Genomic DNA, 21990 nt, shown 5'->3' on the forward strand with positions numbered 1-21990 from the left:
TCAGAACCCAACGTCAGATTGACGTCAGAACCCAACGTCGGAGAGACGTTGTATTTTGGTTGAAAGTGAAAATCGGGTTGACGTCAGAACCCAACGTCAAATTGACGTCAGAACCCAACGTCAGATTGACGTCGGAACCCAACGTCAGATTGATGTCAATCTCCAACGTTGGACAGACGTTGTATTTTGGTTGAAAATGAAAATCGGGTTGACGTCAGAACCCAACGTCAGATTGACGTCAATCTCCGACGTTGGACAGACGTTGCATTTTGGTTGAAAATGAAAATCGGGTTGACGTCAGAACCCAACGTCAGATTGACGTCAATCTCCGACGTTGGACAGACGTTGCATTTTGGTTGAAAATGAAAATCGGGTTGACGTCAGAACCCAACGTCAGATTGACGTCAATCTCCGACGTTGGACAGACGTTGCATTTTGGTTGAAAATGAAAATCGGGTTGACGTCAGAACCCAACGTCAGAATGATGTCAGAACCCAACGTCAGATTGACGTCAATCTCCAACGTTGGACAGACGTTGTATTTTGGTTGAAAATGAAAATCGGGTTGACGTCAGAACCCAACGTCAGATTGACGTCAATCTCCAACGTTGGACAGACGTTGCATTTTGGTTGAAAATGAAAATCGGGTTGACGTCAGAACCCAACGTCAGGCTGATGTCAGAACCCAACGTCAGATTGACGTCAATCTCCGACGTTGGACAGACGTTGTATTTTGGTTGAAAATGAAAATCGGGTTGACGTCAGAATCCAACGTCAGACTGATGTCAAAACCCAACGTCAAATTGACGTCAATCTCCGACGTTGGACAGACGTTGTATTTTGGTTGAAAATGAAAATCGGGTTGACGTCAGAACCCAACGTCAGATTGATGTCAGAACCCAACGTCAGAACCCAATGTTGGACAGACGTTGTATTTTGGTTGAAAATGAAAATCAGGTTGACGTCAGAACCCAACGTCAGAATGATGTCAGAACCCAACGTCAGATTGACGTCAATCTCCAACGTTGGACAGACGTTGTATTTTGGTTGAAAATGAAAATCGGGTTGACGTCAGAATCCAACGTCAGATTGACGTCAATCTCCAACGTTGGACAGACGTTGCATTTTGGTTGAAAATGAAAATCGGGTTGACGTCAGAACCCAACGTCAGGCTGATGTCAGAACCCAACGTCAGATTGACGTCAATCTCCGACGTTGGACAGACGTTGTATTTTGGTTGAAAATGAAAATTGGGTTGACGTCAGAATCCAACGTCAGACTGATGTCAAAACCCAACGTCAAATTGACGTCAATCTCCGACGTTGGACAGACGTTGTATTTTGGTTGAAAATGAAAATCGGGTTGACGTCAGAACCCAACGTCAGATTGATGTCAGAACCCAACGTTGGACAGACGTTGTATTTTGGTTGAAAATGAAAATCAGGTTGACGTCAGAACCCAACGTCAGATTGACGTCAGAACCCAACGTTGGACAGACGTTGTATTTTGGTTGAAAATGAAAATCAGGTTGACGTCAGAACCCAACGTCAAATTGATGTCAGAACCCAACGTCAGAACCCAACGTTGGACAGATGTTGTATTTTGGGTGAAAATGAAAAATGCAACATCTATCCAACATTAGAGGTTGAGGTCAATCTTACATTAAGTTCTGATGTCAACCTGATTTTTGTCAGCCTCCAACAGTGGACAAACACTGCATTACATCCCTATCGAAACTGGCCATTACCACATTTGTTATCAACCTGTGAATACAAAAGGAAGAGGAGTTAAATGTCCAAATAATTAATTATACATAACACATTATGAACCGCTTGTTATAGTTTGTGTTAGGTTTGTCATATCTAATGTAGATGTCACATTGGTTGTACTGTGGTGCTAGATGGAAGATCATGGGCCCACCCAAATTGCTATGCTTTTATCTTCTGAAGACAAAACTGATATTGCGAAACCTAAAACCTTCCTGGTGTTAATGCTAAAAGGCAGTGAGGAAAAATCTCTAATCATTCACTTGGGTCTGTTGTATGTACACAAAAGTGAGAGAACAAACAACTGACTGAGCAAATTATGACTCTTATATGGTACCAAAAGCAATGTTTTGGGATATTTCACAGTATGAGTTCAGTAATATCAGCAGTCTGTCATTATTTTGTAAGTTGGCAATATTAGCACACATTTGCAAACAAGGCTTGACATTAACATAGAATCATCCCGTATTTAAGGCATATGAATGGTATTCCACATTACATCGATATGAGCGTGGTTTGTCCCATTTTTTTATTTACTTCAGTTTTATGTTTTTTGTTTGGCAACCGTTACTGCCAGTCATTTGACCGTTTCTTTATTTTTTTAACAGTGTAAAACTTACTTTATGGATTTTTTACTGACCAATTAAATAAAGTGATATCACTAAACCGTGTACAGAGGAACACTGTCCTTTCACAGATTTTCCTAGATTATTATGATCAAACGCATTCAATAAAGTGCTAAAAGTAAAATACTAGCCTAAACGTTCTACAGAGAAACACTTCTTATTTTACAGCTTATTAAAAAACAAAAAATTATAGTGTTAAAGGATGCTGACAATTGTAAATTAATAAAAGTTTTATTTTGAAAGACAAAATACAAAGTCTCTACATATACTGTACAAAACTGAAAATGCAATCATTCAGTTTTTGAAGTAAAACAGTGCAAATTTGAAAGGAAATACATTTCAAATACATTTCAACATTTAAAATACTGCACCAATTAACAGAACAGTTTGATGAGAAGTTAATGAGTTGAATTAAATATTCTCAGCACAAGAAATACAAAACATCTACAAGTTTCAAACGACTATTAATTCTAAAGGCTGGATTACACTACATGACTTTTCAAATCTGAACAGATTTTTAAAACACTAGGCATCATACATACAGTCAGGTCCATAAATATTGGGACATCGACACAATTCTAACATTTTTGGCTCTATACACCACCACAATGGATTTCAAATGAAACGAACAAGATGTGCTTTAACTGCAGACTGTCAGCTTTAATTTGAGGGTATTTACATTTACAATTTACAATTACAACAGTTTGCATATGTGCCTCCCACTTGTTAAGGGACCAAAAGTAATGGGACAATTGGCTTCTCAGCTGTTCCATGGCCAGGTGTGTGTTACTCCCTCACTATCCCAATTACAAGGAGCAGATAAAATGTCCAGAGTTAATTTCAAGTGTGCTATTTGCATTTGGAATCTGTTGCTGTCAACTGTCAAGATGAGATCCAAAGAGCTGTCACTATCAGTGAAGCAAGCCATCATTAGGCTGAAAAAACAAAACAAACCCATCAGAGAGATGGCAAAAACATTAGGCGTGGCCAAAACAACTGTTTGGAACATTCTTAAAAAGAAGGAACGCACCGGTGAGTTCAGCAACACCAAAAGACCCGGAAGACCACGGAAAACAACTGTGGTGGATGACCAAAGAATTCTTTCCCTGGTGAAGAAAACACCCTTCACAACAGTTGGCCAGATCAAGAACACTCTCCAGGAGGTAGGTGTATGTGTGTCAAAGTCAACAATCAAGAGAAGACTTCACCAGAGTGAATACAGAGGGTTCACCACAAGATGTAAACCATTGGTGAGCCTCAAAAACAGGAAGGCCAGATTAGAGTTTGCCAAACGGCATCGAAAAAAGCCTTCACAGTTCTGGAACAACATCCTATGGACAGATGAGACCAAGATCAACTTGTACCAGAGTGATGGGAAGAGAAGAGTATGGAGAAGGAAAGGAACTGTTCATGATCCTAAGCATACCACCTCATCAGTGAAGCATGGTGGTGGTAGTGTCATGCGTTGGCATGTATGGCTGCCAGTGGAACTGGTTCTCTTGTATTTATTGATGATGTGACTGCTGACAAAAGCAGCAGGATGAATTCTGAAGTGTTTCGGGCAATATTATCTGCTCATATTCAGCCAAATGCTTCAGAACTCACTGGACGGCGCTTCACAGTGCAGATGGACAATGACCCAAAGCATACTGCAAAAGCAACCAAAGAGTTTTTGAAGGGAAAGAAGTGGACTGTTATGCAATGGCCAAGTCAATCACCTGACCTGAATCCGATTGAGCATCCATTTCACTTGCTGAAGACCAAACTGAAGGGAAAATGCCCCAAGAACAAGCAGGAACTGAAGACGGTTGCAGTAGAGGCCTGGCAGAGCATCACCAGGGATGAAACCCAGCGTCTGGTGATGTCTATGCATTCCAGACTTCAGGCTGTAATTGACTGCAAAGGATTTGCAACCAAGTATTAAAAAGTGAAAGTTTGATTTGATTATTATTCTGTCCCATTACTTTTGGTCCCTTAACAAGTGGGAGGCACATATACAAACTGTTGTAATTCCTACACCGTTCACCTGATTTGGATGTAAATACCCTCAAATTAAAGCTGACAGTCTGCAGTTAAAGCACATCTTGTTCGTTTCATTTGAAATCCATTGTGGTGGCGTATAGAGCCAAAAATGTTAGAATTGTGTTGATGTCCCAATATTTATGGACCTGGCTATATACTGACTTTGTAAATCGTGACAAAGGAAAACTGGGCATCATACACAACATGACCGAGGATCATACACTACCAGACTTTAAAGTTGTTCCGAGCACAACAAACTCACTCAGAAACATGAGCCTTGGAGACGCGTGACAAATGGAAACAATATACGTTCTAAAATCGGCTGAAAATATCAAACATTTTTGATATCCTCCAACTGGATAGAATCTGAGTCTGAAGCTAAAAAACCGGAGTCTGTGACTATCAAATCTACAGACTGGCTCTGACTTTCGGCAACTAGTGTCAACTTCTCCAGACTGTAAATTGGCGGAAAATCAGGACAAAAAACGTGTAGTGTATTCCAGGCCTAATTATATATGATGCCCAGCTTTCCTTTGTCATTATTTACAAAATCGGTAAGTGTATGATGCCTGGTGATTTAAAAAGCTGTTCAGATTTTTAAAAGTCGTGTAGTGTATTCCAGGCTTAAAGGGATACTCCACCCCAAAATGAAAATTGTCATTAATCACTTACCCCCATGTTGTTCCAAGCCTGTAAAAGCTTCATTCATCTTCGGAACACAATTTAAGATATTTTGGATGAAACCCGGGAGGCTTGTGTCTGTCCCATTGACTGCCAAGTAAATTACACTGTCAAGGTCCAGAAAAGTATGAAACACATTGTCAGAATATGTTATGTAATGTTATGAAGCGATGAGAATACTTTTTATATAGAAATACAACAAAAATAATGACTTTATTCAACAATTAGGCACCGTAACGTCTCCTCTGCATCAGCACAGCGCCATTTTGGAGATTATGCCCTGGACGCAAAACACATACACTCTTCTGTATCAGCCTTGACACAGGGATGCGCTGTTTCATCCAAAATATCTTAAATTGTATTCAGAAGACGAACAAAGCTTTTATGGGTTTGGAACGACATGGTGGTAATTGATTAATGACAAAATTTTCATTTTGGGGTGGAGTATCTCTTTAAAACTGTTTCATTATTCAGATGTAAATTTGTGTAAACAAATTTCCTGAAGAGGAATTCTTGAGAAGCAATTGAAAAAATTAGGGTATCATAATTTTTTTATTTTAAAAAGATTGTGCAGGGAACTGTACTTTAGCTTGTATTATCCCAATCAGGTTTATAGTGTTTTTATCAATATTCTATTGACCCTTTTGGGCTCCAATATAGCTCTGATAATATATGTGGAAAAAAATTACATTGTATTTTAATCCTGAATACTAGCTACACAAGTGTAATAAAAAGTAAAATCAAAACATACAAATAAAGGTCCATGATTCTGCACCAGAAGTGACAGACACAGTAGATAAAGAGCAGTCCTCCAAATCTGAAGTAATCAGCTGGATCCTTGCTGCATCTGGGGGTTAAATAAATGCAAAAAAAAAAAGACAACAGATTTATTGAAAAGTCCTTAAAAAGGAGGATTCCATTTGTGTACCTTTTCTTTAAACAACATTTGACATTATGAGATATTCTGACTAATTTAATTATTTAGCTGTGACCTAATGGTTAGAGAGGCAGACTTGTAGTCTGAAGGTCATGGGTTCGAGTCTCAGTCCTGGCAGGAAACCCACTAGTGTAAACAGGGCTTGAGGTACCCTTGAGCAAGTTACAAGTTAAACCTACTTGTAATTATAAACACATTTACATTTAGCAGACGCTTTTATCCAAAGCGGCTTACATTGCATTCAAGTTACAGTTTCTACATTTTTATCAGCTCTTGCTTTCCCTGGGAATCGAACCCATGATCTTGGCGTTGCTAGCGCCATGCTCTACTATTTGAGCTACAGGAAATACAAATAAAGAAATGAGTATTCACAACAAATAACTTTTCCCAGATGTAAAAAATGGCAATTAGTACACTAAAAAAAATAAATATAATATTTTTATCAATTGCTAAAATGCTAATACCTGTATATTTATAACTAATAAAATTATTAATCTGTTTACACTGCTTTTCTATCACACGTCGGTGATGTCTAACAAATGTACTTGAGGAGATCATTAAATTACTCAAGTATCTTCATACTTCATCCACCTTATTCCTAAACGCAGAAGTAAGCCTGGGCGAGACTTCAAGTTCATTAGCCTTAAATAACAATAACAACATGCAGTAAATAGTAAAACTGTTTGTATTACAAACCAGTGTGTTCATAATTAAGATAATACACTAAAATAATATGGTATGACAAACCAATTTGCAATATCAAGCAGCAAAACGAGCAGTTCTGTATAGCTAAAAAAGTAAAAATATCTGGAAGCAAGACCCATAAAATCTATAAATGGGCCATTTTTATGTGAAGAATAAGGTGAATATGATGTCATCATTTACTCACTTATGTCTTTTCCAACCTGCATAACTGACTTTTTTTTTCTGTGGAACACAAAAGAAGATTAAAAAAGACATGAGGGTTAGAAAATGATGAGGGAGTTTTGATTTTGAGTGAGCTAAACTCAAGAATTAAGTTTGAATCAGAGTGGTGCCTTGGTGCAGAGTTTGCCTGCTTTGCCCATGTTCACATATAACGGCACATGATCATTAAAGTATTATGAATACTCACTTTTACAGAAGATCATATGGCAGAAGATTTTCAATCCCAAAACCTCTGGACCATGAGAGGGGAAACACACACACACACACACACACACACACGAATATTTAACAGGTTTAATAAAACAATAGTAATTGTTGACTTACTGACAGAGACAGACAGGCTTACAAAAAGTTTGGCTAACGTTACTCACCAGCTTTATACAAACACTTAGCAGTAAGTTGGATCAGAAAGCATGGTTTGCATAGTATTCTTAAGGTGGTTTCATGATCTCTCTGTTGAACACATGTCAGTTGTTCATGTTCCAGAGTGAGACATTTTATTTGACAATAAAATAACAATATTGTTATTTTTACTATTTCATTCTGTTATTAAAAATAAGATCAGCAAAAGGCGGCCTTCAGTACTTAACTCATATTAAGGTCCAGCTCCCGCTATTTATTCTGTCATTCATGTATATGTATCTATTACATAAACCTCCAGAACTTGTAGTACTAACGCTACGCGGATATATTTACATTTCGCGATATAAAAACAACAACAACGAGTCACTTTTAATCATTCCCAAGACATCGTCACACAGCCTTATCTGGACAGTATTAAAACATAATAACAAAACACAGAAACAGATTATGTCATCGCGATTATCATATCACTTTAACAGTAACAAAAAAACAATTATAAGAGGTACTTACCTTCTGTGTTTCCATTATGTGTCCATAGCCATTGTGTCTGTGTTCTCAATCGACACCGCATAACTCAAAATCGGTCAAAATAATAACTCATCTGTCAGATATGAGACAATCATGTGAAAGCCATTCCTAGAGCACTGAACGGAGCAGGACTGCAGATAAACAGAGCTGCAGTAACGACTGAGGTGAACTTTCAAATCTGAGCGGGAGGAGGCGTGCCCTGCTGTCATTGGTCAGATTCCTGGATGACATTCAGATTAACCAATCACGAACAAAGCAACATAGAGAGACGTCAAACAACTGTGTAACTGTAGAAAAAAATGTTTTAAACAAAAGATAGCAAATATGTATTGATTTTTTTTTTTTTAGGCTGTTACATGTAAGTAATTGGTAAAATTGTGTTTTCACTTATGCTCACAACCAGGGGCAGGCACATCTGTGCCATTCACTATTCACCTATAATTTCCATATGAATTTATAGTTAAAATAGGGTTAGGTTTAGGAGTACAGAGAAGGTGTGTACACGTCTGGCTATACTTGTAAATTACAGTTTCATTCACATGACCAATGATGACCCTTTTGAACTTTAACAAATCCCTTGCCTCAACTGTATAACCACTCTTATGCCTAAATGCAGCTGTGCCTACAACTGTGGCATTTTCTATATCTGACCCTTTGCTGTAAGTGTTACACCACCTGTTGGTTTAGGTTTATTCCTTTGTCCACAGTAACACTTACTAAAAACACTGTCATAATTGCAACATTTGTCTACAGATTACACTGTTGACTGCAGTGGCAATGCTGTTACAGCATTCGTGGTATGGGAAAATGTAAACGAAATGTTGATGTGCGACTAATTCAACAATAATTGAGGCCTATGATAATGAATGTACTCTTATTCATTTCATCACTGTATTGCTTGCAACAGCAAATGACTCCGTGGTTATGCAGTCACCTCACAGCAAGGTGTTTCCATAACGCAGACATGCACATTTGACAAATTGAGGATTCTACATTTTCCATATTTGAATGTATGTTTTCTACAAATTGCATGGAATGTATGCATTCCAGTCCTCTCAGACCCTTTTCTCTATGCTCTTGTTTTTTTCTCATTTCAAATTTCTCAGTAGATATAGGGTTTCTCTCACACAAATAACAAATGTATACTCTGATCAGATAACATACCAATATTTTTCGATGGCTGTATGACGTGATTGTGAAGTCAACATCTAATGATGTTAGAGTTTGACACTGAGTGAGCATTACCAATATGATGTCTAGGAGACGTTGGGTTTTGGTTGCCATACCTGACGACTGTATATGAGTATTTGACATCAATATGAACCTGGCTTAAGATGTTGGCTTGACGTTGGATTTTGGTTATTTTTTGCCACAACCTAATACTAACTATAGATCAACGTCAAATTATGTTATAATTTGACGTTGTGTGGACGTTACCATTATGACGTCTAGGCGACGTTGGGTTTTGGTTGCCATACCTGACGACTCTATATCAGTATTTGACGTCAATATGACGTTGGCTTAAGAAGTTGGCTCGACGTTGGATTTTGGTTAGTTAATGCCACAACCTAAAAACAACGTCAAATGATGTTAGAATCTGACGTTGTGTGGACGTTACCATTATGACGTCTAGGTGACGTTGGGTTTTGGTTGCCATACCTGATGACTGTATATCAGTATTTGACGTCCGTATGACGTTGGCTTGAGACGTTGGCTCGACGTTGGATTTTGGTTAGTTAATGCCACAACCTAAAAACAACTGAAGATCAACATCAAATGATGTTAGAATCTGACGTTGTGTGGACGTTACCATTATGACGTCTAGGCGACGTTGAGTTTTGGATGCCATACCTGACGACTGTATATCAGTATTTGACGTCAATATGACGTTGGCTTAAGACGTTGGCTCGACGTTGGATTTTGGTTAGTTAATGCCACAACCTAAAAACAACTGAAGATCAACGTCAAATGATTTTATAATCTGACGTTGTCTGGACGTTACCATTATGACGTCTAGGCGACGTTGAGTTTTGGATGCCATACCCAACGAATGTATATCAGTATTTGACGTCAATATGACGTTGGCTTTAGACGTTGGCTCGACGTTGGATTTTGGTTAGTTAATGCCACAACCTAAAAACAACGTCAAATGATGTTAGAATCTGACGTTGTGTGGACGTTACCATTATGACGTCTAGCCGACGTTGGGTTTTGGTTGCCATACCTGACCACTGTATATCAGTATTTGACGTCAATATGACGTTGGCTTTAGACGTTGGCTCGACGTTGGATTTTGGTTAGTTAATGCCACAACCTAAAAACAACGTCAAATGATGTTAGAATCTGACGTTGTGTGGACGTTACCATTATGACGTCTAGCCGACGTTGGGTTTTGGTTGCCATACCTGACGACTGTATATCAGTATTTGACGTCAATATGACGTTGGCTTAAGACGTTGGCTCGACGTTGGATTTTGGTTAGTTAATGCCACAACCTAAAAACAACGTCAAATGATGTTAGAATCTGACGTTGTGTGGACGTTACCATTATGACGTCTAGCCGACGTTGGGTTTTGGTTGCCATACCTGACGACTGTATATCAGTATTTGACGTCAATATGACGTTGGCTCAAGACGTTGGCTCGACGTTGGATTTTGGTTAGTTAATGCCACGACCTAAAAACAACGTCAAATGATGTTAGAATCTGACGTTGTGTGGACGTTACATTATGACGTCTAGCCGACGTTGGGTTTTGGTTGCCATACCTGACCACTGTATATCAGTATTTGACGTCAATATGACGTTGGCTGAAGACGTTGGCTCGACGTTGGATTTTGGTTAGTTAATGCCACAACCTAAAAACAACGTCAAATGATGTTAGAATCTGACGTTGTGTGGACGTTACCATTGTGACGTCTAGGCGACGTTGGGTTTTGGTTGCCATAACCGACGACTGTATATCAGTATTTGACGTCAATATGACGTTGGCTTTAGACGTTGGCTCGACGTTGGATTTTGGTTAGTTAATGCCACAACCTAAAAACAACGTCAAATGATGTTAGAATCTGACGTTGTGTGGACGTTACCATTATGACGTCTAGCCGACGTTGGGTTTTGGTTGCCATACCTGACCACTGTATATCAGTATTTGACGTCAATATGACGTTGGCTTTAGACGTTGGCTCGACGTTGGATTTTGGTTAGTTAATGCCACAACCTAAAAACAACGTCAAATGATGTTAGAATCTGACGTTGTGTGGACGTTACCATTATGACGTCTAGGCGACGTTGGGTTTTGGTTGCCATACCTGACCACTGTATATCAGTATTTGACGTCAATATGACGTTGGCTTTAGACGTTGGCTCGACGTTGGATTTTGGTTAGTTAATGCCACAACCTAAAAACAACGTCAAATGATGTTAGAATCTGACGTTGTGTGGACGTTACCATTGTGACGTCTAGGCGACGTTGGGTTTTGGTTGCCATAACCGACGACTGTATATCAGTATTTGACGTCAATATGACGTTGGCTTTAGACGTTGGCTCGACGTTGGATTTTGGTTAGTTAATGCCACAACCTAAAAACAACGTCAAATGATGTTAGAATCTGACGTTGTGTGGACGTTACCATTATGACGTCTAGCCGACGTTGGGTTTTGGTTGCCATACCTGACCACTGTACATCAGTATTTGACGTCAATATGACGTTGGCTTTAGACGTTGGCTCGACGTTGGATTTTGGTTAGTTAATGCCACAACCTAAAAACAACGTCAAATGATGTTAGAATCTGACGTTGTGTAGACGTTACCATTATGACGTCTAGCCGACGTTGGGTTTTGGTTGCCATACCTGACCACTGTATATCAGTATTTGACGTCAATATGACGTTGGCTTTAGACGTTGGCTCGACGTTGGATTTTGGTTAGTTAATGCCACAACCTAAAAACAACGTCAAATGATGTTAGAATCTGACGTTGTGTGGACGTTACCATTATGACGTCTAGGCGACGTTGGGTTTTGGTTGCCATACCTGACCACTGTATATCAGTATTTGACGTCAATATGACGTTGGCTTTAGACGTTGGCTCGACGTTGGATTTTGGTTAGTTAATGCCACAACCTAAAAACAACGTCAAATGATGTTAGAATCTGACGTTGTGTGGACGTTACCATTGTGACGTCTAGGCGACGTTGGGTTTTGGTTGCCATAACCGACGACTGTATATCAGTATTTGACGTCAATATGACGTTGGCTTTAGACGTTGGCTCGACGTTGGATTTTGGTTAGTTAATGCCACAACCTAAAAACAACGTCAAATGATGTTAGAATCTGACGTTGTGTGGACGTTACCATTATGACGTCTAGGCGACGTTGGGTTTTGGTTGCCATACCTGACCACTGTATATCAGTATTTGACGTCAATATGACGTTGGCTTTAGACGTTGGCTCGACGTTGGATTTTGGTTAGTTAATGCCACAACCTAAAAACAACGTCAAATGATGTTAGAATCTGACGTTGTGTGGACGTTACCATTGTGACGTCTAGGCGACGTTGGGTTTTGGTTGCCATAACCGACGACTGTATATCAGTATTTGACGTCAATATGACGTTGGCTTTAGACGTTGGCTCGACGTTGGATTTTGGTTAGTTAATGCCACAACCTAAAAACAACGTCAAATGATGTTAGAATCTGACGTTGTGTGGACGTTACCATTATGACGTCTAGCCGACGTTGGGTTTTGGTTGCCATACCTGACCACTGTACATCAGTATTTGACGTCAATATGACGTTGGCTTTAGACGTTGGCTCGACGTTGGATTTTGGTTAGTTAATGCCACAACCTAAAAACAACGTCAAATGATGTTAGAATCTGACGTTGTGTAGACGTTACCATTATGACGTCTAGGCGACGTTGGGTTTTGGTTGCCATACCTGACCACTGTATATCAGTATTTGACGTCAATATGACGTTGGCTTTAGACGTTGGCTCGACGTTGGATTTTGGTTAGTTAATGCCACAACCTAAAAACAACGTCAAATGATGTTAGAATCTGACGTTGTGTGGACGTTACCATTATGACGTCTAGCCGACGTTGGGTTTTGGTTGCCATACCTGACCACTGTATATCAGTATTTGACGTCAATATGACGTTGGCTTTAGACGTTGGCTCGACGTTGGATTTTGGTTAGTTAATGCCACAACCTAAAAACAACGTCAAATGATGTTAGAATCTGACGTTGTGTGGACGTTACCATTATGACGTCTAGGCGACGTTGGGTTTTGGTTGCCATACCCGACGACTGTATATCAGTATTTGACGTCAATATGACGTTGGCTTTAGACGTTGGCTCGACGTTGGATTTTGGTTACTTCCCAACACAACCTGAAAACAACTAAATATCAACGTCAATTGACGTCGGTCTTGGACGTCAAATCAACGTTGTCATTAGACGTTGGCTTGACATTGAATTTTGGTCACCTGACGTCGCGACCTAAATCCAACCTAATATTAACGTCATATGACGTTGTGTGCCTGCTGGGTTCACCACAAAAGCGGTGGCACATATTGAGAAAATGCAGATGGAACCAGGGTGTCCTTAAACCAGTCTTGCACAAATGTACTCATTTAGGTACAATTCATGAAAACAGGACAACTCCCCGAAGAAGGCCTCATCTTTAATTAATACACTACAGTCCTGAAGAAGTTAACTGCTCTTTTAGACCTGAAATAACATTCGTATTTCATTCGAATAATATTAATCCAAGATTTGTTTTAATCTCAGATGCTTTGAATGCACTGTGACCTTCCACTAGTCCCAAGATCAGATGATAATCGAGGCCGTAATCGGTTAAACCTGCAGGACAACACACTGCTGGGGAACATCTGCTTTGTGGAGGACTATAACTACAACAATGCAGACTTGGTTCCTTTCCATTTACAGTACATGCATATAAATATATGTGTACATGAACTACAGCACCATAAACGTCAACCTCAGATTTGTTTACAGCATCGGCACAGTATTCAAGCAAGAAAAATGCATTTCAGAGCCCTCGTAAAGAACAGACATGTGGGGTCTGTCAGTGGATCTGTGACAGCTGCATAAGCCTGCGCTAATTTTCCTACCTATAGCAAGCCAAGACATCTGCACCAAATGCTCGCTTGGCTCAATCAAACTGCTGACTTAGCATAGGGTGGAGTTTGTTATGGGAGCCGTGTGAGCTTTAAAAATAAAAAGAACACTTCTACTTTCCTATACTGCAGTCAATAGATCGCAGATAGAAGTACAGTTTGTTCAGTATGTAATACTGTTTTACGGTTCTAGCCAGGCCATTTTTAAACATGTTTTTAAACATGCATTTTCATCAGCATGTTTTTCAATGTGGTGATGGATACTCATGATGGCTAAAAACAAAGCAAAAGAGACAAAATATGGTCATAGTATCACCTTAATACACCTCGAACCCACTAAAACTCTATAAAGTGAAGTAAATTATTTCACAACACTATGATGTAAAAAAAATAAAAAATGATTGTGGTCTTCCAGCTAGTGAATCAATCATTACCGCCACACAAATTCAACTGTTTTCTATTATAATATATTTTAAATTGTAATTTATTCCTGTAATGCAAAGCTGATTTTTAGTCTTCAGTGTCACATTATCCTTCAGAAATCATTCTAATATGCTAACTTACTGCTCAAGAAGCATTTCTTATTATCAACATTGAAAACAGCTGCTTAATATTTTTGTGGAAATACATTTTTCCAGGATTCTTTGATGATGAATAGAAAGTTCAAAGAACAGCAATAGAAATATTTAGTAACATTTTAATTGCTTTTGCTGTCACTTTTAAATAATTTAATGCTTCCTTGCTGAATGAAAGTATTAAAATAAAATAAAAAATCTTACAAACACCAAACTTTTGAATGGTTGTGTACATGTTATATACAGTACACTGAGACTTAATTTCCAATCTTCTCCTCCTCATTAGGATGACATGTTATGGCAACAGAGAGTTAGGAATTTAGTTCAGAGAACTCAATCTTAACTAGTTAATCAGATTACAAGCACCATGTGATGAGTAGAGGAAGGTTTTTCTCCTTTGTTAACATGGATAGTATTTCTGGAGACCCACTTAATATAGCTTTGTAGAATAAAACTGTAATCTATTTAATGTATCAAAATGGAAATAAATAGTTTGTCTGAAGAATAAATCTGAAAAAAAAAGTTGACATTTGATGACTCCTAAAAAAATACTCTGTATGTGTACAGTGATGGTATAATGACACCTTTTATTATACCACACAACTGTATGATAATCCTTATTCATACACAGTGGCATTACCATGGTGCTCCAAAGTAATTCAAAGAACTGTGTTATTGCTATTGTGCATGTCTGAAAAAAAAACATGACAAGAGTGGAATAATGCAGATGGGCTCTACAATAAATCACAAAACCAGGTGCACTTCTCCACAAATAAAATAGACAAAGTAATTTTTATTCTTGGCCACTGCTCTAATTCAATCTATTTGAATGGCAAAAATATCTAAATTAAGCTGCATTCTTGCTTTGGCGAGAGAATCGAGCTGAATTTTCTATGCAAAACGCTAGACTAACACTCAGGAGTTTATAGGCCGTGTCTGTAGCACACAGACAAAATCTCTTTCAGATTCTGCACTTCCTGTTTGTACCACACCTTATTTCCTTCTGAGATCACTCATCTGTTATCAGACTCTTATCTCTCCTCTTTTCCTCTCTATGGTCTCTTTTGCCAATAGGAAATTCCTGCATCGCTTATGCTGAACAAGGCTATGTGACTCAACAAACTCTGTCTTTAGCAATGTGCTACAAAAAATAACCACCTTATGTGAATACCTCCAAAATGAGATCTGACTCACCATCATAGATCATCATTCCACTGACTACATTCACCTGGTTATTTAGGCATGTGTCAAAAAAAATTTCTAAAAACACGTCTTATCGTGTGAAACAGAGTTACTCACCCGGCTGGGTAGGCAACAAGTCCTGAATGTGGGTCACACCCCAAAGCACGATTCCCAGCGGAAGTGATTCCCAGGACTTTCTCCAACGTCACCTGTAGAATTACATTAAAAAAAGGTTTTTATGGGTACTACAAGATCATTAAAATTACAAACAGCGTTTAATGTCACATGAAGTGAAATAATATCATATACGTTCTGCTTTTACATCTGTAACATTATTTGAATGTTGTCTGAATACAAAATTATTTTTGAATATGAACAATATATAAATTTAAATAAATAAATAATTTTTTATACATATACACACAATATACATATACATACAAAATGGTGCTATATAGCACTAAAAATTGTTCTTTGGCTCATAATCATAGGGGAACCAATTTTGGTGCTGTATAGCACCACATCTTGGTGTTTCAGTGGTTCTTTAGCACTGCTGACCGCTACCATATACAGAACCTGTTAAGCTCCTGTATGGTTCTTCAGCGGTTCTTTGGGGTGATTGAGGTGCTATATAGCACCACTGCCATACAAAGAACCTGTTAATCTCCATTAAAGGTCCTTTACGAGCCAAAGAACCACCGTTGGTGCTGTTTAGCACCATTTTTGTTGAAGAAATACAGTGCAATATGGCACCTCTTATGGTTCTACATAGCACCATTTGACAAAGGTGCTGTACAGCACCTTTAAATACATGGTGCTATATAGCACCAAAAGTGGTTCCCCTATGATTACGAGCCAAGAACCACTTTTAGTGCTATATAGCACCATTGTTTTTTATAGTGAGTAAATATACTCTCTCTATATATATACATGTATGTATGTATGCATGTGTGTGTGTGTGTGTGTGCGTGTGTGTGCATATATATATATATATATTTATGTATATAATCTTTAAAAATTGCTCAAATATAAATTACATATAAATGAGAAAATATTAAATTTTAATAAAATATTTTTAAATAAAGAAAATGTAAAAATTATAATATAAAATATTTAAACATGTCTAAAATATATAAATACGACTAATTTATAACTAAATTGGACATCTAAACAAAAAAAGCGAGAAATCACATACAATCTACATTTCCTATGAGAACCAAAAATTACAATTACAAGAAAAAAACTGGAAAAACTAATTTCACTCATTTCACTTAAATTACGCAAGTGTTCTATTATTATATTAGCAATTACAAGTCTATAACTGCATGTAAATTATGACTGAAAAATAGACATCTTTTTAGACAGTATGAGATGAGTAAATCAGCTGTTAAATTACAGCAGCACAAGTGCTGATGTGCAACAAATTCACTTGGATGAAGACCTCTTATAAAATTAGTTTATTATGCAAGACGTTGTTTAAAGAACCTGAGAGACTTTAAATGGCCAGAGTACAGAACAACTACATAAAACTGCTCATTTTAGAGTGGCCTTTTATTGTGGCCAGCCTAAGGCACACCTGTGCAGTAATCATGCTGTCTAATCAGTATCTTGATATGCCACACCTGTGAGGTGGATGGATTATCAAAGGAGAAGTGCTCACTAACACAGATTTAGACAGATTTGTGAACAATATTTGAGAGAAATAGGCCTTTTGTGTACAAAGAAAAACTCTTAAATCTTTGAGTTCAGCTCGTGAAAAATGGGGGCAAAAACAAAAGTGTTTTGTTTATTATTTTGGTCAGTGTATGTATAAAATGAAGACATAATAATGTCATACTATCATTCTAGCAAAACAACGAGGAATGCACATGCACTGTGTTTTCACCGCATAAAAACAGATAGCTGAACATCTGCACCTGTCTTCAACATCTGATACCTATGTAGGACCAATAGATTTAAAAATTATTTTATGCCAGCTGTCATTGGTTTCCTAAATTACAAATGATCTTATGTATATTATTATTGGAAGTCATTGTTTTTGTTTTTGTTTTTGTTTCTGTTTGTTTTGTTTGTGTGTTGTGGTGTTTGTCGTTGTTTTCTGCTGGCTGTGAAACAAATTGCCCTTCGGGGATAATAAATTTGACTAAGACCTAAGACCTAAGACCTTTATTCTATGCATTAAAACCTCTGCCAGACCACTTCTTCAAAGCAAGCATGGCCATTTCCAGGATGAGGACACTCTCTCACATCAATCATGGCCACTTTAAGTACAGGTCAACGGAGAAATGAAAGGAACAACACCTGGTTTATGGAAGTAGTCTCCTCTAAATTTGCCATCTTAGACCATTTCCTCACTGTATGGGTTTATAAGGACCCAAGTTGTCTTTCCATGCTGGTTTTATCCCTCAAAAATGCAGGTTTCAAGAAATCCATAAGCTGAAGTCAGCATTTGGACTTCAAATGCTACGTATGTACATTCATTATTCTACCGTAAGCTGAATGTAGCCTCAGTGTATTACCACAATTTGTGCTGAACATGCCGATATAAAAACACTGTAATTATGGTTGTTGCTTTGATTAATCATCTTTCCAAAGATGTTGGACCTCCATATATCCACTGTCTATTAGTGTTTCGGAGTGCTGGAACAACGGAAAAAGAGCTCGTTTTCAAATGCATGCTGTTTTTCATCCATTTCTCGTTCACCATCTCTAATAGGAATTTCTGAACCAACGGCTGTGTCATGCACTTTTCCAGAAGCTTTCTTGCAATCGTTGTATGTCAGATCCTGGGAGAACAGCAAAGTCCTTGAGCCAGGAATCAATGAACTGCACAGCACCTGGAGGAATGGCTTTGATTTTCATACCGTGTGTAAACCTTGGAAAATAGAGCCCAGTCTAAGAGCCGAACTGATATATAGTCTTACAAAAAGCTCAGATCCCTTTGTCTGGATCCATACACTAGAGATTCCCCAAATGCTTTAGGCAAAGAGAGAGACAGATCTGCTCTTTTGTATGAAACAAAGGCACCTTGACAGAGTCTTTTGCATAGCCCTTAAATGGTAGTATGTACAAGATATTGTCTCTAGAGCAGTGATCATCACACACTCTGATAGTACCACTGACATTTATTATTTTTTATGAATTGCATGTTTAATGCATGAAATTTAATTGCAGAGGGTGTCTTCCCTGATGAATGTACTATTAAATTAGTCTTTTTAATATTATTGCATATGCAACCATTCAGTAACCATAAATATTTAAAACTGTTTATTATATTCTGAGCCCCAAAATATGGCTTGGGTCCCTCCTTCATTGTAAGTGTACTGAACAAAATGTATCACCATCCAAGCGAAAAGCATATATCTGATCACTTAGAGAGGTAATAGCACACCTCTCCTTTAAAGGAACAGTTCACATAAACTTGAACATTTGCTGATTTTTTTTTTTACTCTCAGGCCATCCAAGATGTAGAAGAGCTTGTTTCTTCATCGGAGCAGATTTGGAGAAATTTAGCAATTAAAGTGAAAAGCTACATGTTTGTAATAAACAAATCCATCATTATGACATTTTTAACCTCAAACTATTGCTTCGGATGAAAATATGGTCAAAATAGAGTTCTCTATCCATAATATCAGAGAAATACACACATTTTTGGGTGAACTATTCTTTAATAATAAACTTTAATAATCTTTTAATAAGTTTAATATGTGAGCTGGGGCATAAGTTGAGCATTAATACCAGTGATTCCTTAGCCAGCAGCACTGTGAACGCCATAATATAGACTAGCAAAGCATTCCATATAGACATGGATTTAGTTACTGAAAATAGTGCTGTCAAACGATTAATCGCATCCAAAATAAAAGTTTTTGTTTACATAATATATGCATGTATGCTGTGTATATTTATTATGTATATATAAATACACACACATGCATTTAAATATATATTAAATATTTATTTATAATATAAATTATATGAATATATAGACATGTATGCATGTAAATATTTCCAAAATATATACTGTATGTGTGTGTATTCAAATACATAATAAATATACACAGAACACACATGTATTATGCAAACAAAAACTTTTATTTTGGATGCGATTAATTGTTTGACAGCACTACTGAAAATGCATGTGCTACTGTGAACAACTGTGTGTAATTTATGAGCAACAAATCATATGCAGCTCTGGTCTCTGAGTTATTCAAAGCGTTCATCTCAGTTTCAAAACAGTCTTAACAATCATAAAGTCACAGGGCTCCTGTGCATGGAAGGGAAGTACAGTCATCCAAGGGTCTGCAGCAGTAAACAGGCAATCTGAATGGAATGCAACAGTCAGGGATGACTACTCTGACACAATAATAGTTACAGTTACAATAACAAGAGCAGTTGCATATATTCAAAGAACAAGACATGCATTCCACACTTACAATGTGTGTATATACAAAGTGCCACATTTGAAACAATGACGAGATTAGAGTTTGAGGTGGAAAATCTACAATTATCCACACTTATCTGTGAAAATACTGCATCCTTGAATATGAAATTTTCACAAAATGCACTTGACCACTGCTTTATTTATTTTTGAATTATATTATATATTGCATAAAAGCTGCAATTAACCCTAATCCCCAAACTGAAACGGCACCCAACGCAATGTAATATAATACAATAAACTGATTGAGATATGTGCTTAGGGTTTCTGTATATCGCAATGCATATTTGTGCAATATATTTTCTCAGCAACAATTTGTATTACATTACATTTTTACTGTACATTATATTTTCCCAGCATGCCGTTTACCAGGGCTTGAAATTATTTGTGACATGTGGCAAATATAGGTCAGTGAATTTTACAGTCTGACAGAGCCACAGTATGCCTTTACATAACAAACCCTGGAAAGAATCTGACATATTAGTGCCAATTCTCTGTAACCTTGCATTAAACTGTAGAAAATCACAGCTATACTGTTAAGACACATTTGCACACAACTGCAGATACAGTTTCCAAACATGCAGTAGTGCTCTGTACCTTATTACTGAGATTCTCTTTGTTGTTCCCAGCTTTACTTCTTCTCAGTTTGATGGAGGGCGAGCGGAGCAGATTTTTAATCCGACTTTTGATAGTTGTGTTTTCCACTGTCATCTTGATTTGTTGTGCTGTTGAGTCAATGTTTCCAGCAAACAAACGACGGGGCAGCTGAAGCCCTTCGCTTTACAGTCACATTCGGTAATCAATAAAACGATGCGCGTTTAAAACAAGCCATGATCTGTTCACAGCCTTGTTTTTTCATATATTAAACCAGTCCACCGTCATCACAAGCCACTATCGGAGCTTTAAATCCCGTGCGGCAGTCCTGTCGGTGAGAGACGCGCTCCTTACTAACCTCCATTTGTTAAAATGGACCATGTTTGGTGTTTAGAGTCAGCAGTTTTTGACGGCGAGCCGGTCGAATCACTTCCAGCAGTGATACCTTCACCGGTGCGATGTGTGTATTTAAAAATCCTACTACTGTAAAGGCTTGGCTCATGAATATTAATTATGCAAACCGACGTTTCTTTCAGTCAGCGTTTCTGATTGGCTGAAAGGCTGACGGTAGGCAATGAACGAGTTCTGTTTTGGGGGAACGCTTGGGTCCTGGATATGAATGAAATGACGTGGTTTGTTACCCCGAAAAGAACACGAATTTTTGAGTGCTTGACCTAATTAATATTAATATTGCCTTAGCCATAGTATACATTAAATACACACATCACGCATGACTGTTAGGTGGATTATACTACACATATGCGCTGTTGTGTGATACTGCAGTGGTAGTAGACAATTCGTTTACTCAAGGCAAATTGTTTATTTTGATGTATGCAGATAATAGGACTAATAGCAGAACAGAAAATTGTGGCATTATAATATTAATTTTGAGATAGTAACTCCGTTTTGCAACTTGGTAGCTGGTTTAAACGGATCCAAGCGCAAATGTACCATCTTGGATCAGCAACAAACCAGCAACCTGCTGGTCATACATCTACTGCATGAATGCCCTTTGCATTTTACAGCAATGGTTAAACACTGCATGGTTGCAATTCTCCAGTCTAGACCTGTCATTCTGTGATATATCCATGTGGATTTCCATGCACATAAATTTTGTAATATACATTTTCCAAGTACTCTAATGGAAAGACAACAAGGAGATGTCATAAAATCAGGAGCATGATGAACAATGAAGTGTATTTATGGCTGACA

The 21990-nt window shown here is 37.9% G+C and overlaps 1 protein-coding gene and 1 long non-coding RNA gene across 2 annotated transcripts in view; both read right to left on the bottom strand.

Moving 5' to 3' along the window:
* LOC306850650 (mitogen-activated protein kinase-binding protein 1-like) overlaps positions 1-21265 on the bottom strand; it is a 64273-nt gene extending 43008 nt beyond the window's left edge. Inside the window, exons 1-2 of the mRNA XM_079386396.1 lie at positions 20782-21265; positions 15864-15955 (exon numbers count right to left, since the gene is read on the bottom strand). Coding sequence (XP_079242522.1) covers positions 15864-15955; positions 20782-20895 — 206 coding nt within the window. The 5' untranslated portion in view covers positions 20896-21265. The remainder of the gene's footprint in view (positions 1-15863; positions 15956-20781) is intronic.
* Positions 8196-12571, bottom strand: LOC306850651. Its single transcript, XR_013782425.1, has 3 exons — positions 11521-12571; positions 9509-10073; positions 8196-9135 (listed from the first exon to the last, which is right to left on the bottom strand). It is a non-coding gene; the product is annotated as an uncharacterized lncRNA (long non-coding RNA).
* Positions 21266-21990: the final 725 nt, after the last annotated feature.

This window comes from Barbus barbus, assembly GCF_936440315.1.
Source record: "Barbus barbus genome assembly, chromosome: 30".
NCBI classification, from domain to species: Eukaryota; Metazoa; Chordata; class Actinopteri; order Cypriniformes; family Cyprinidae; genus Barbus; species Barbus barbus.